The sequence below is a fragment of the Mustela lutreola genome, chromosome 2 (genome assembly GCF_030435805.1).
Source record: "Mustela lutreola isolate mMusLut2 chromosome 2, mMusLut2.pri, whole genome shotgun sequence".
In the NCBI taxonomy this organism is placed as follows: Eukaryota; Metazoa; Chordata; class Mammalia; order Carnivora; family Mustelidae; genus Mustela; species Mustela lutreola.
The window spans coordinates 182,432,852-182,449,923 of NC_081291.1; the positions used below are offsets into that span (position 1 = coordinate 182,432,852).

The following is a 17,072-nucleotide window of genomic DNA, read 5'->3' on the forward strand; positions in this document are numbered from 1 at the left end:
TAGTTCACTGGAATTGGTACCACAACCCTTTTAGGCACCAAAAAGGTCATTAAGACATATTTAAAAATGAAGGTTATCCCTGACACTGTCTTTCTGGTAACATAAGGGAAATCTAAAAGATAAAGTTAGTGTGGAATGCAGGCAATCTGATTTAAAAGGAAGGAAATATATTCACTCTTTTAAAAAAAATTAGCCTAATTTGATATACCAATAGAAATATTTTAGTTACTACAAGATAAATTAACAAATGATAAAACCACAACTTTAGCCAATTGTCACGAGCTCACAAAGCTTATATGTTTAAGTTGTTCCTTTTTGTCTCCCCCATAATCCTAAATGTTTAATTCCTCTACATTTTGTCTTTTTTTCCTAAATGTTTCAGGTGTTTCTGTTTCATTTATTTTTCCTTACTATTCCACATTTTTTTCCATGTTACATTGTTGAGTTCTAGTATTCATTTCCAATTTTTCTATTTTTGTTCCTTTTTAACAGTTCCTGTTTCTTTCATTTTTCCGTGACCTGTTTGTTTGTTTGTTATCACTTCACTCTGTTTGTATCCATTTACTGTTTCTACTGGTAAGCAGCAGACTGGGCAAGGAAGCAAATACCACTATTATGCATTATGACCAAAGAAAACATTAAGGTGAAAAGTTGAAGCTCATGTACAATCTATCAAATAAATGCAGATTCAAAATTAAATTTCAGGTACCGTAAGAATCTAAAACACAGATATTTCCAGGCTGATAGTTACACAGTGCTATCATCAGTTTGTGAAGTATTATTTTCCCAAGCCTTGAGGGTCCCCTTCACTATGCTCACAGTAAGTAATCAAATATCTAGATATCAAACTGTTTATTATCAAAGAAGTTCCATAAATTCAAGATAAAAAAACATGACCAAGTTTGCTATTTTCAGAGATGCCATACCCAGCAGCTATTCCTTTGTCAGCTTAACAAACAAAAACAATGCTGATAATTATCTTCTCTCCACTGGCAGTAAGTTTTTACCTTGAAGAAGGAATATTTTTTATATAGCACTTTTTTATATATGGTAGCAGAGTAATAAATGATGCTAGCTATTCCTGAAATAGATTATAAATGGCAAGTTTTAACATATTTATTACCCATTTCTACCTGGAAATCTTATGTTTAGTATACTTTCCCCTTAGCTCTCTGCAAGAGAATATAAGGAAAGCAGATTTGTGTTGCTTAAGTTAGTAAGAGTGACAACAAAGTACATTAGGCCTGCTTTTTACATAGGGTCTTTAATCTACTACTAAATATTGTCTCTTCACTCATATAAAGAAAAAGAACTTTCAAGAAAGAAAAAAGCTTTCAAGAAAACCACCAGAATTGACTTAATTTTGACCCTTAGCAAATGTGCTTATAAATGAAGAGAGATTGCTTACTGCTGATTTAAATGATTTTTTTAAGATTTTCAAACTTCTTTTTATTCTTTTTTTAATGACAAATTTTCTTCAAGTGACATCCTACAACTTTAACCATATGAAGATATCATCCCTCTAGCTGGATCTGCTGGGATGAACTGTAAGGTTCTCCTGGTCATTCCTCTCCCTTCCCTTAAGATGGCTCCTACAACAATGCTACAAAATCCTTATGTCTTTACAGAGCAAAGTTTAAAAGCCATAGTTATTAATAATTATTTAGAGGTAAACAACAGGCTGATATAGCATATGTTCTCTGATCAAAATACAAATTAAAAAGGAGTAAGATAATTATATATATATATATATGTATGTGTGTATATATATATATATATATATACACACACACACACATTCCCATGTTTGGAAACAGGAAACGAACTAAAAAAAAAAATATGAACAAAGTTAAATACTGGATCCTAAAAAGACTTAAAAATTTGACAAACCTCAGGCGAAACTGATTAACAAAAATAACACAGGAGACATTATTATAAATCCTACAGACACTAAAAAGATAATAAGATGATACTATATATAACTTCATGTTAATAAGTGTGTAGATTTGGGTGTATTGGCTGAATAACTTAAAAAAAAAAAAAAAAACACTTAAACTGATTAAAAAAAAAAGAGAACTGTTAAGAGTCCTGTGACTGGGCACCTGGGTGGCTCAGTGGGTTAAAGCCTCTGCCTTCGGCTCAGGTCACGATCCCAGGGTCCTGGGATCGAGGCCCGCGTCGGGCTCTCTACTCAGCTGGGAGCCTGCTTCCTCCTCTCTCTCTGCCTGCTTCTCTGCCTACTTGTGATCTCTGTCTGTTAAATAAATCTTTAAATTAAAAAAAAAAAAAAAAAAAGAGTCCTGTGACTGTGGGTGCCTACATGCTCAGTTGGTTAAGCATCTGCCTTCTGCTTCAGTTGTGATCCCAGGGTCCTGGGATTGAACCCCACATCAGGCTCCCTTATCAGTGGGGAACCTGCTTCTCCCCCTCCCTTTGCCTGTTGCCCCCCCCCCCGCCTGTGCTCACTCTCTGTCAAACAAATAAATAAAATCTTAACAACAACAAAAAAAAACCTCCTGTAACCATTAAACAAGTAAATTAGCAATCAAAAATTTTCCCACAGAGCTCCAGGCCCATTATGGCTTCAACTGCAGTTTCTACCAAATATTCAAGGGAAAAAGATAACTGCAATTTTCCATACACTGTTCCAGAGAATATAAAATAGAGAACCCACTCCTCAATTCATTTTATGAAGTCAGTATAACCTTAATTCCAAACTCTAATAAGGCTATTTCAAAAATGAAAAATTACAGGCCAGTTTCATTTATGAACACACATGAAAAAGTCCTAAGCAAAATACCATACAGAATCCAGAAAAAATTACCTACATATTTCTACAGATTACAGAATTATGAGGGGTTTTGTTAAAAATCCAAAAGAATTTATAAATTTTTAAACTTTAAAAAATTTATCAATATTGTGAAATAGCAGGAAAATGTCAAAGCTCTCTAAATTGATAGATTTAATGTAATTCCAGTCAAAATCCCTACAATTTTATATGAAACTTGAGAAGCCGATTCTAAAATGTAAAGATGCAAAGGAATCGAAAATAGCCAAGATACTCTTAACAAAACCAAATGAAACAAACAAAAGGAATATTTGCACATACACATTATGATATTAATGCTATGGTAATTAAGCTCGTGTAATACTAGCTGGAGTATCTATAAACAAAGCAACTGAATCAACAGAAATCAGACTGATGTTAATGTGGACATCTGATTTACGATAGAAGTAGCACTACAGAGTACTGGTAAATCGACAGACTTCAATAAATGCTGTTGGGGACGCTAGGTGCTTCAGTTGGTTAAATCTATGACTCTTGACCTGCTAGGTCATTATCTCAGGATTGTGAGACTGAACCCTTTCCTTTGCAGGGCTTCATGCTCAGTGCAGAGTCAACTGGAGATTCTCTCTCTTTCTCTCCTTCTGCCCCCATGTGCTTTCTCTCTCTCTCTCTCTAAAAATAATAAAATCTTTTAAAAAATAAACTAAAAGCTGTTGGGACAATGAGGTATCCATGCGCAAGGTTAAAGAAAGTAAGGAAAAGGAAAAGGAAGAAAAGAAAATAGATCCCTACCTCACGCTACTAAACAAAAATTAGCTGAGGTGTATTATAGATCTAAACGTTAAAGTTAAAAAATAAAGCTTCCAGGGGCGCCTCGGTGGCTCAGTTGGTGAGCGGCTGCCTTCGGCTCAGGTCATGATCCCGGACTTCCAGATCAAGTCCCGCATCACGCTCCCAGCTCGTTGGGGAGTCTGCTTCTCCCTCTGACCCTCTCCTCTCTCATGCTCTCTCTCACTCATTCTCTCTCAAATAAATAAATAAAATCTTTAAATAAATAAATAAAGCTTCCAGAAAATAAAATGAGAGATTATCTAAGGTATGGAAAGATTTCTTAAACAGGACACACAAAAGAGCATTCATCCTAAAGGAAGATACAGATAAAAAGCAACAGCCTCTCTTTGTAGAAACAAAATAAACCCAAAACACTGAGAAGAGTAAAGGGTAAGCCACCAAACCACAATATGGAGAAGGTATTTGTACCACAAAGTCAAAAACTTTGAAGGGACTTATATTTATCCTGCTTGCAAGCTAAAAAGGTAGCATGCCAGTTGCAGGGATGCTAAGGGAAGTCATGAAACTCCTAAATCAGTAATGATGGATGGTTAATTACTTAGAAAATAATGGCAGCCAACTCAAAGAAGATTTGAATCTGCCCTGTTTTACCACTGGTCCCCAGAAGACAAAAGGCACTCAATAAACACTTAGACTACAATAAGCAGAATATACAGGGGAGAACTGTCACCATCCTTGCATTCTGTTTCTAAGAAAAAGGAGATTCACCTTCCTCCACCCACAAGGCAGGGATAGGCATGTTGCTGGAGTAAACAATTCAAGATTCCTTCCACCTCTTTGCTGTACTCAAGGACAGAAGTAGCTAATACAGTCAATAAACAGCATACATTGTTATTATTTTTACTAAAGAGTAGAGCCAAAATGGAAAAATTAGTATTCATGGAACATCACAAACTCTTATTCTCCTGGAACTGCCTAACTCTGGTACAACCAGTCATACTGTTTCACCTTTTTAATCATGTTTCCATGCACAGGATATAAAGGGAGAAGACTCTTATTTTCTGCCTAAGAGCTATGTGAATTAGCAGATTGAATTTCAAGATTTAGATGTGGGACTGGAGTAAGAGGTTTCCTCAGAGGTCCCTGGATGGGGTTCAGGGACAAGTTAACACAAAGGACTGGATTGTCAAATCAGTCTCACAAGCCAGATATCGTAGCCACTATCAAACTTTACTAATAATTTCAAGTATACAAGCAATCAAATGGCATACAGGAGGCAGGGACATCTGATGTGGCTACCTCAGGCCTGCTTATAGTTCAGAATGTTTTCTAGCTCAGATAACAGATGAGTTCTCTAAGCAAAGTTCGCAGGTCACCTCACACAATGGGGAGCATTTAGGATATGTCACATCTCCAATATATCTTAGGGAGCTGAATAGCTTGTATGACATTCTACAGGAAGCTGTGCCTCATAAATCTAGATTCTAGGTTGTGTTTACCATGGCAATTCTAACTAGGGATATTCTGCTCAAAGCATACTACAAGTAAGAGTTCTCTCAGCAAAATTCATTAGTCTATTTACCAAGGAGGTCAGTTATCAACATGTTTAACAGGGTCACCTGCCTTTTTTTCCGGGGGAATGCCTCCCTAGGAATCAAAAGAGAAATGGATCACAGGCCAGCTGCTAACTCCTTCCCCAAAGAGTTATCAAGCTGTTGCCTGGATCATTGAAAAGGCTGATGTTTTACTCTCCACTAGGATGTGTTTGTACCTATTTCTTGCATGAATGAGATCCTATCATTAGAAAGTCTTTAATACTCCTAGGTACCTGAATACATGAAGGAATGAATGGAGCGATTTATTATGATGTAGCCATTTCAAAAGTGTATTTTCAAATACTATTTGGTTAACATATTCAAAACAAATTAAATAGAAAAAGATATCAAGTTATATATCACTATGATTTCTATTGTTATGATTACTATATGCAAAGGAAGTCAATATAAATTTCTTTCAATGGATGCCTTATTTTCTTCTTTATATTTCTTTTCATATTTCAAATGCTATATGAGCCTATATTACTTCCAGGTTATGAAAAATGATGAGAACACCTTTAGTTTAAATATTTACCTGTTGTTTATTTTGTAAAATAGAACTTGTTTAACCTGACCAAAGCTGGGTATCCCTCCTCTTGCTACCTCTGTACTCTACTCTGTTACCACGTCGTTGCCCCATGTTATGACAACTGCCCTGTGGACCTTGAGAACAAGGAGCATTTCACATATATTTTTGTATCTGCAGTGCCTAGCAAAGTTCTGATACAAGATACAAGATACAAGCTGTGCCTCATAAATCTAGATTCTAGGTTGTGTTTACCATGGCAATCCTAACTAGGGATATTCTGCTCAAAGCATACTACAAGTAAGAGTTCTCTCAGCAAAATTCATTAGTCTATTTACCAAGGAGGTAAATAGTGGGTTTTTTTTTTTAAGATTTTACTTATTTATTTATTTGACAGAGATCACAAATAGGCAGAGAGGAAGGCAGAGAGAGAGGGGAAAGCAGGCTCCCCGTTGAGCAGAGAGCCTGATGTGGGGTTCAATCCCAGGATCCCAAGATCAGGACCTGAGCCAAAGGCAGAGGCTCAACCCACTGAGGCACCCAGGTGCCCCATTCATAAGTATTGATAAAATCTCCTTTTCAAAATTTTATTTCATATTGTCAATCTATACTTGAGATATTTTTAATGTTGAAAATATAGTAGCTACAAACCACAGATGTCCCCTCAACCTTTTACAATTTCATTTAATGTGGAATATTTTGATCTGCAGACTCTTATTTTAAAAAGTGTGTACTTTGCCCAAATTACATATTTTTAATTGGAGAACCTCTGACTCCTGCCATTTAACTTAAAGAAAAAAAGAAGAAAAAAGAGAAAGTAAAGTAGTAGTAGTAGCAAGAGTATTAGTATTAATAGTGGTTTGCTTTTGTTTTCTGGGTTTCAAACATATGACTAAGCATATAATGACAGCATGCAAAGCTAAGTGAATTAGTTGATCTTTAAGAAGAAATTATATACCACCAAAATTATTTCCACCACCAAAAGAGTGGTGGAAATCTTCCATTCTAATAGAACTGTATATCCAAATATTATTTTTCCAACATGAACACATCAATATTTTGGTCACTATGTTGATGAATGATGAAGACTCATGCTCTATAATCACTAGGTATTCCTTATCTCAGCTCGAAAGCATGACAGAGGAGTTGTTGGGGATTTTTTTTTTTTTTTTTACGTTTCTTTTAAAACACAATTCTTGCTGTCAGAATACTACTTTTTAAGGATAGTTATCTGGACAATTTATACAAATTTTCAGAATGTTACTGAATAATCTAAGCTTCCTTTTCAATGAGTTCACAAATTGGATTTTACTTGTCAACTAGTGAGAAAAGAAAACCGGAAGGGGTCAGTATTTTAAATGTGATTGATTTTCTCTGAGGAAATGGATGACATGATACAGTACTGCAATAACATACCAATATTTTTGTTATAAATCATACTCTTCGGTTCATGCTTTCCCTCCTAAAAATCATGTAAATGCCTTTTGCACAAACACCATGCCACCTTCTTCTTTTTTTTTTTTTTTTTAATAAATATTTAATTTATTTGACAGAGAGATATCACAGGTAGGCAGAGAGGCAGGCAGAGAGAGAGATAGAGGGAAGCAGGCTCCCCGCCGAGCAGAAAGCCTGACGCGGGACTCGATCCCAGGACCCTGAGATCATGACCTGAGCTGAAGGCAGAGGCTCAACCCACTGAGCCACCCAGGCGCCCACCATGCCACTTTCTAAAGAGACTATGTGTATATTATTTTCAGTATATTTTCCCAAATAAAAATGAAGCAAGAGAATCTGACTTTGTAGTATGTACATACATAGTATGGAACAGAAATGAGTGGTCTCAGAAATTATTCTAAGTAATAATAAAGTTATACTTTCAAGTGGTACTCCATTAATAAAACTGGCTTATATTCAATTACTCTTTATAATGTTGTCCCACATTCTTATCTTCTTAAATGGTTCAGGGGAAGATGTATGAGTTGTATACAACTTTACCTTCATGTTTTATAAATTAAATAGAAGATTCTAATTTTTCCATTTCTGTATGGATAAATGAAAGAGTCCTCAATAAGTGTGCAATGAACTCATGTGCTTTGGGATCTCTAGCTCCTGTCACCATTGTGTCTTCCAGTATGCTTTCCATGCTAAAACGAAAAATCAAGTTAGGTTACTATTTTCATGATTATAAACATACATTAATTTTTAAAAGAATTTTAAAAGACTTAGATATCTACTAACATTACTCTTAAAAAAAAAGTAACGTCCAGAAACTTCTATTAAATAAAGTGTTGGGATGCCTGGGTGGCTCAAATGGTTAAGTATCTGCCTTTGGCTCAGGTCATGATGCCTGGTTCCAGGGGTCTAGCTCCACACAGGGCTCCCTGCTCAGCAGGAAATTTGCTTCTCCTTCTCCCTCTGCCCCTCCCCCTGCTCTGCATGCAATCTCTGTCTCTCAAATAAATAGATAAAATATTTAATAGTAATAAGCAAAATTTCTATTTTAAGTATCACATTCATAAAAATATGTTAAGAGTAGTATTTGCTTGTACAGTATTGTGTTCTCAAAAGTTAAAACTGTGAACACCATGCAGACGCCTAATTAATATAAATATGAATAATTTCTGGTGAGGCAAATGAATGTACAGCCACAGAGGGCATAACGTATCTCTGAGTACCATATCGGTCAGCTGACAAATGCAAATACTAGTCTCCAACAAAAGAGTACAAAAAGTTTTCTTGCGTTGGTGGTATAGTGGTGAGCATAGCTGCCTTCCAAAAAGTTTTCTTTATTTGCCTCTCAGTTATCCGTTCCACTCATTTTCTCCCTTCTGAGTGTCATCTTCTGTCCACAATATCAGGTTAGGCAATATTTGCTTTCTTGCTTTCTAATTGCTCTTTGCAAATGCAAATAAGGATCTACAGTCAATCCTTTATACTTGTGACTAAAACTCATACATCAATATATTTACTTTCCTGTCTATGTTTGCATTTGAAACCCTTTGTTTCTTATTGTGGAATAAGAGGATTACCTTTTATTAAAGGAAGGTAAGGCAATAACCAGGTGAGAAAGATTTCAAAGAAATTCAGAAATTTCTTTGTATGTGGTATAGTGATAGAGCTATCCCCAATGAGAAAATTACTATTAATATATATTTCATTTTTGGTCAAGGACAGGAGGTAAAAGAGAAATTGTGACTGGAATTATCATTTTTCCCTTCATCTTTTCAACCCCCAAACTTGTAGATGTCATGGAATAAGAACCATTATCTGTGCCTATAGTTTGGGTGTCCCACTCTTTCCCCATTATCATCATAACTACACAGTCAAGGGACCCAGAGTTTCAACTATTTTATTTAGGTGGCCCCCAAATCTCTCACACAGACCAGGCATCAGAGATAGGCAATGGAGTGTAGCTGCTCAAGGAAAAGAATAAGAGATGGGAGGGGTGACATCTAACTACATAAAAATCTATACCTGTAGTGATTGAGAGGACAGTTTTACACCTTGTTTATATATGCTACTAAAATGACATAATGCTAAAGTCATTCTTTTTGGGAAATAAGATGATGGGAGAGAGGAGTGGCCACTAAGGAAGGGCAGTAGTTGTTAGGGCGTAAGTAGGTGCCTATGTGAGGTTTATATAAATGTGTGACCTTCACAACAATGACTGAAATGCTAAATGAAGTTAAGAGAAGTGTATCCAATGGAAGGAAAAAAACTAAACTGACACTAAAACCATGCTTTGGTTACATAAAAGCAATACTAATCAAAATAAATTACAGAAATGCTTTATATTTATGCCTAATTACTATGCCGCACAATAGTGATTATATCATTTTTGGCAGATTAACTTTGCTATAAATTTAATTACACATTTAAATTCTAAATACTCAGCCCTTGTAATTTAGTATTTTTAAATAGTTATTTGCTGACCTTCTACATAGCAGACACCAAATTATGTATTAGCAGTAAAAACAGTAAGACTACCCCTGTTCCCATTGGGCTTGTAACAGTCTTGTTGAAGAAAGAGATAAGTACTAAGCAAATGTTAAGCAAAGGAACTGACAATATATTTTTAAATTAAAGTAAGGACAAGAAGGGAATATCAATCCTAGTCCTAGACAGTCAGATACGGTTTCAATAAGAAGAGATCAGAGCTAATTTCTAAAGAACCCAGATTTAGCCAAGAGAAAAGAGAGGATGAGTAATAACTCTCAACCAAAAGGAAAAGAAACACCCTGGCCTCAGAAAGAACACTGTAAGGTGAGTTAGAAGAACTGCTCTGGTGGAATACAAAGTAAGAGAGGTCCTAAGACAATGAGGCAAATGAAGTAAGAAGACATATCCAAAGACAGTTTGAATATTATACTAAGGAATTTGAATTCTTTTTTTTTTTTTTTTTTCCCACCAGAACTTAATATCTTAATGGTAATGGGAACCACTTCAGGATTTTAAAAAAGAGAATGACACAATCAGATTCACATTTCGGATCGGATTTGCTTTACTGAAGAGTGGAGTGAAGCTCACACCTGGAGACCGGCAGGGCATTTAGGAGCCAGCTGCAGTGAATTCAGATGACAAAATGCTGGTGGCTCAGGTTAGGCTATTCAGGATGGATAGAATTGGATGGACTTGAAAAACATGTAACAGGTACAACTGAAACATCATAGCGATTGACTTGAGTACAACAGAAAGGGGGCTGGAGATGGATTTCTGACTTTAGCAAATGTATGATGGTATAGAAATTACTGAGATACAGAATAGAGAAAAAAGAGGTAGATTAGTGGTGTTTCTATTTGATTTTTTATTTTGTTGATGGGGGGCAGAAAAGCATTAGAAACTATGAGTTCTCCTCTTGACAAATTCAGTTTTATGTTTCTAAGGGGCTTCCAAATAGAGATTATGTCATAGATAACTGAATACATAGGTCTGAGGCTAGGGAGATGAGCTGACACCCACACTTGAGCGACAGCATCTTATATCAGTTGAAGCCATCAGATAAATAGAGAGCCAACCTTAGCAGCCTAAGGAAACCGAGTAACTATGCAATGAGTAATAAATGCGATGGTTAAGGGTAGGTTAAAAAAAAGTAAGTAGGAATAAAACCAGGAAAGCGTATCATCACAAAAATCAAGGGAAGAGAATACTATAAGAGGGAACAAGCAGAGATGCCTGAGTGACACAGCTGGTTAAGTCTCCGATTCTTGATTTCAGCTCAGGCTATGATCTCAAGGTCGTGAGATCAAGCTGCGCAGGGCTCCATGCTTAGTGCAGGGCTCCATGGTTAGCGCAGAGTCTGCTTTAAGACCCTCTTTCTCGCTCTCCCTCTGTCCCTATCAAAAATAAATAAATCTTAAAAAAAAAAAAAAAAAGAAGAAGAAGAAGAAGAGGGAACATGCAGTAAATAGGGTCAAATGCAATAGAAATAGAAATGAAATAGAAAGTATAAACTGGTATAGCTATTTTATTTATTTTTAAAGATTTTATTTATTTGTCAGAGAGGGAGAGCACAAGCAGGGAGAGCAGCAGGCAGGAGGAGAAGCAGGGTCCCCACTGAGCAAGGAGCCTGATGCTGTACTTGATCCCAGAACCTAAGCCTAAGGTAGACGTGTCCCTGACAGCCACTCAGGAGTCCCTGGTATAGCTATTTTAGAGAACAATTCAATACATCTAAAATGTTTGATCCTTGTTTCTACTTTTTTGATATTTAATCAAGAAAAATGCTAGTATCATGTCCAATGAGACAAAATAAAGGATGGTTTGTTTAAGTAAAAAAAAGCGGGGTGGGGGGAGAATAAATGTATCCAAAAAATAGAGGATTAAATAGAATATAATAGACTGATCTTATTTAACATTTCACAAAAGTGGAAGAGAACAAAGCAGATCTGTAAGGAAAAAACTAAGAAAAATCAAGTATAAGTTTCAGAACAATATATACACAATGATAGCAGTTATTTTTAAAACGTATTTCTCCATGCACATATAACTGTAAAAACAACTAGAGGAAAAATCTGGAAGAGTACACCAAACTAGTGCAATAGTTAGCTCAGTAAAGGAAGCTGGTAGTTGGTTGGGTCCATGGCCAAGGGGCCTTTTGCTTCATTTTCATTATTTGAGTTCTTTACAATGAAAATGTTTCCATGTAACAGCTATATAATAAGATACATTTTTAAAATACTATTAAGAGATCAAGTAAAGTTAAAACTGAAAAATATTTGTAAATTTAATGTATCTTTAGTAGCCTTAACAAGCATAAATTTGGAAGAATAAGGGGAACAGAAAACAGATTACAATGAACTGAGCATAGATGGGAGGAAAAGCAATAGAATATAAAACACAAAAAGCTTGGTAATGTACAGGAAGAAAAAGAAGTGAAGAGATGATTCTTCATGAAAGAGAAGGAAAAATGATATTTTCAGAAAGCTTGGTTCCTTAATCACAGTTTAAAAAAAAAAATCAGAGGTCACAACGCTATAAAGCAGTCATAAAACTTACTGTTATAAGGTATAAGGTATAACAATGGCAAGGCCCAGAGTTGACGGAATAATTAAGAAGCCAAATCAAGAAAGTTCAGGTGAGAAAGAAATCATAGCAGGATCTATGCAACATGCAAAAGTTAATAATCCAAGTGGTATTACGTCATTAAATTATATTTTAAATATTCCAGAGAATTTTTGTTCTGCATTGAATAGGAATTACCTGCAAGTAGGGTATAACTAGAAAACTCTTTTGAAACCAGTACGAATGTCCCCAAAAGCCTCTATTTGGAAGAAAACCAAGTATCTTTTGGTGGACACATGCTTCTAGAAAATTCTTCAAGGGACGGTAAATGTCAACAATAAACCACAACTTCCTAGGAGGCTGACTCATCCAGAACAATGTATCTGTTATAAAAAAAAAATACATCCTAGTCCAAAGCTACTATTATGGGGGGCTGTTCCGGTTCTGGTGAAAGAATAGTGTGCTGACCCCTAGGTTTGAGATGGTCCTGATTTGCAAACAACTTTAAACCACAATAAAATCATACGTGGCCTTTAAAAAACAATGCATAGCAATATTACATTTCACTGAGGGGGTGGGGGGGCAATGGCGCCTTACAGCATGAGAGCTGGAAGGAAAAAGGTTAAGAATTTTCTGAATACAGCCTTTGGAGGAATAATTACCAACAATTCCCCAATTTCCATTTGGGGAATCCTCTGTGTCATGATTTTTCATGCCAACTTAAATTACATTAGAAACCAGAATAACTTTTGTTTTAATACCCCTCACCTTAATAGTTCTAGCTGCAGAATGGGCAAATTCCTCCTTTGGCTTATCCTCCAGGTTGCCTTCTGAGAATCAGAAGAGAACAACCAACTTCGATCATTTGAACAGGGAGCATCAACTAACACCTAGAGAAAAAAAGGATATATAATGCACACATGCATTGAGAATATAGTCAAAATACATGGAGAATCTATGTAAAATATGACAAAAAACAGCTAACAAAGACATTTCTTTTAAAACCAAAAATATATTATGGTAAATTCTTTATGACATTTCTTCACTAGTACTTTACAGGAAAATTTCTCGTGTCCTTTCAGTGTTTGTTTTTGCTTTGGTGGGGAGAGGGAATAGGAGGACTAAAAGTCTACTATTATCTACTCGTATTTCATATTCTTGATGGCTATAGCAATAACTTTTACAAGTTACTTGTTTTAAACAAACATTACTATATTTCTGAATTCTCAGCATTTATTTTTGAGAACTAATATTTCAGTTTTGATTTGATGAAATGTTTTTCTTCAATTGTCATACTCTGATATGAAATGTTACCAAATTAAAGCAATATAGCGTACAGGTTTGTGCACTGACCCAAATAATATCTGATCTTTTCCTGAGTATCTTTGAGGCACCTGGAAATAAAAACATTCAATAATCCCCAAGCCCAGTGTTACCACTTCCTTTGAACCATGCTGACCATCAAATGAAAACTGCTTCCTTGTTCACTTTATCAAAATTTCCCAGAGTACTGAGAAATTCTATCAGGCTATGTCTGGAAGCAAATGGAAAACAACAACAACAAAGCAAAATAACAGTGGTATCACTGGGAGCACATCGGTTTGTCACAATGTAATAACTGTACCTTGTCAAACATTTCAGGCTGGGCATCTCCCATTTCTCTGCCATCCAATTCAGACACTTTAATTACATTTACCAAAGGCTGTGGGATGAAAGATTCTAATGTCTGCCTCAGCCACCTCAATCTCAGACTATCATGTTCATTACAGTGAAGATAACCTAAATACAAAGGGTTAAAAAGTTTTAAAATGAATGCAATGGAATTGTTAAATTCCTACTATTAATCAAATAAATTTCAGAATGATATCAATTCATCATAATTATGCAGATATAGGGCACAGAGGTAAATACTATGATTGTCTAAGGTTTTAAAAACAGCAATATACACACATACAAAACATTCACAATAGTCCTGTCTACACAGCCTGTTAGCAGCGCTGACCATTTACTCATTCAGATTTAATTATGGATTCCTAAAGATATGCTATACAATCAATACCTCAAATACAGTTCTCTCTAAAGCTCTTAAGAGTAAATGATATATTCTGTTATATATCCATATCTATCTATCATCTATCTATCTATCTATCTATCTATATCCAAATATATGTCTTTCCAGGACAGAAAACTTTCATTTTAAATAAAAGTTATGCAATATATGGAAGAAAGCATGTAGAGCTACTAGCTCTATGGTAAGACACGGGCTCAAATTATGAACTATCAGATTCTGGGGAAGTTACTCAGCTTTCCTTGAGAGTCTGTTTCCCAAACTGAGGGTTGCTGAAGGGGACAGAGGTGGGGATGGGGTAAAAAGGTGGTGGGCATTAAAGAGGGTACATGATATAATGAGTACTAGGTGTTGATGAAATCACTGAACTCCACCTTTGTCACTAATAATACACTATATGTTAATTGAATTTAAATTTAAAAAAATGTTCATGACCTCATTAAAAAAAGTCTCAGTTCCCTTATTTGTAAAATGGAGATTGTACTAGTGAAAGGATTCAGAACATGCCTCTCCAAAATATGCCACTTTGGCATGTTGATTATTTTGAATTCAAGGCACTTGAATAATAGCATAGCAGGAAGGGCATTTTTACCTCCCTTTTTCTTCCTAAAAGGAGATGAAATCCCATACGAAAAATATTCTCTCTATATCAGAAGGGAAGAACTATTCTTATCACCAGAGTTGGGGCATCTGGGCCAAAAGAAATCTGTACAGATCTTGCTAAAAAATCCTTCCTGTCTTCTCCCTCCCAACGTTTTCCAAAACTGGCACTCTGTGTTCAACCTACTGCATAAGCACTTATGATTAGCCACTTTCATGGATCTTCCATTTTCCTATGGCAACACCCATGTACATGTAAAATTTTATTAAATAAAATTTGTATGCCTTACTTCTACAAACCTTTTTTGTCAGTCCCAATGAAAAATCCTAGAGGATGGAAGAGAAACTTTATCTCCCCTACACTGGCTACCTCCCCTATACTGCTTCTCAGTACAAAGACACCTAGCAAAATGGTTCATTCCCTAATGAAAGTTATTTTGTCTTTCCTTTATTTAAGTATATGTGTATATTTTTATAAATATTTATATGTATTTATTATATAATATAAATTATATAATATATAAATACAAGCACAGTTTTGGGGATGCCTGTGTGGCTCAGTTGGTTAAGCCGCTGCCGTCGGCTCAGGTCATGATCCCAGGGTCCTGGGATGGAGTCCCACATCAGGCTCCTTGCTCAGCAGGGAGCCTACTTCTCTCTCTGCCTCTGCCTGCCACTCTGCCTGCTTGTGCTCTCTGACAAACAAATAAATAAAATCTTTAATAAATAAATAAATACAAGCATATTTTTGAATGCACAGAAGTATAAAGATCAAAAACTACCTCAAACCCAGTGTTCAGATAGCCATTTAATAATCATACCATATCACATCTCTTTTTTGTATACCCATATAAAACTGATAAGTGAAATTATATAATATTTTCATATTGTCATTTTTTTCGTCACATTCTTCATCTACCCTCTCCATCAACTGCCCAACTACCCCAACAAAAGGAACTTATATTATCAACCCACACATTTATATATATGACTTCTCTATGTATGCCAATACTTTAAAAAAAAAAACCACCAAGTCAACTGGTAGGAATATAAATAATTTTAAAGGCTGCTAAATAGTATATGAAATAGATATATCATCCTTTATTTATCCATTACCAATCATGGGGCATTCACATTGTTATCACTAGTAAAATTCAATAAACAAAAAAAATTAATAATAAAATTTAATAAACATCCTTCTACAGTTGTCCTTTCAAAATTTTTATTTTTATGAGACAGTTCCAGAGGTGTGGAAAGGTTAGGGAAGGGGAATTTTTACTTTTAGTAAATATCACCCTGTCCCTCCACCAAACTCCCCCAAGAAGTGTTAATGGGATGTGATGTTGTAGTATAATTTTTTCATTTTCTATTTGCCATTTGGTTTTGCTTTTCTGTAAATGCCTATCTTTTTTTTTTTTTTTTACGATTTTATTTATTTATTTGACAGAGAGATCACAAGTAGGCAGAGAGGCAGGCGGGGTCGGGGGGGGGGGGAAGTAGGCTCCCTGCTGAGCAGAGAGCCCAATACCGGACTCAGTCCCAGGACTCTGGGATCATGACCTGAGCTGAAGGCAGAGGCTTAACCCACTGAGCCACCCAGGCGTCCCTGTAAGTGCCTATTCTTATCCTTCGTTTTTTGTTTTTTTCCTGCTCCACTATTTATATTTTTCTTACTAACAGGTAAGACATATTTTCATTATACAGATATTATCTCTTTCTCTGCCTTCTGATCTGCAAATGTTTCTTATATTGTCTTCTGAATTTATGTTTTTTATTTCTTCAGTTTCACAATTTTTTAAAAGTCAAACATACCACTTTTATAATTTCTAGGTTTTTCTGGTCTTATTTAAGGTAGTCTTTCAACCATTAGATTTTCAAGTCTGATTCAGCTCAACATTTATGCAGGCCATGTTCAGCATCATCCCACAAAGGACAGAAACCACAGCTTGCCAAGAGGGCAGAGTAAGACATTCCTCTTTCACGAAGACCTTGTACTTTGGTAAGCTGGTAATTTAGTGCAAGAAGAAAAGATTTATATTGGTGTAGGAGCTGTCCTGGCTTAAAAGCTGCATATGCCACAGGAGACAACATCTCTTCTAACTACTCCAGGGGCACAGCTTCCAGGATCCCCATGAGGGATGCTCAGTTACAAGAGGACTGCCCAGTAACAAGCATCAATGCACTCAGAGAGACCCAATCAGG

General features: G+C 35.7%; 1 protein-coding gene across 2 annotated transcripts in view; it reads right to left on the reverse strand.

Moving 5' to 3' along the window:
- The window catches only part of NSUN3 (NOP2/Sun RNA methyltransferase 3), a 54,597-nt gene that overhangs the window by 17,797 nt on the left and 19,728 nt on the right, over positions 1–17,072 (reverse strand). The window contains exons 4-6 of one of the 2 annotated variants that reach the window (XM_059164408.1): positions 13,827–13,981; positions 12,971–13,092; positions 7,697–7,845 (exon numbers count right to left, since the gene is read on the reverse strand). In XM_059164408.1, the coding sequence (XP_059020391.1) occupies positions 7,713–7,845; positions 12,971–13,092; positions 13,827–13,981 (410 nt within the window). In that variant the 3' untranslated portion in view covers positions 7,697–7,712. The remainder of the gene's footprint in view (positions 1–7,696; positions 7,846–12,970; positions 13,093–13,826; positions 13,982–17,072) is intronic. The other variant, XM_059164407.1, reaches the window with a different exon arrangement.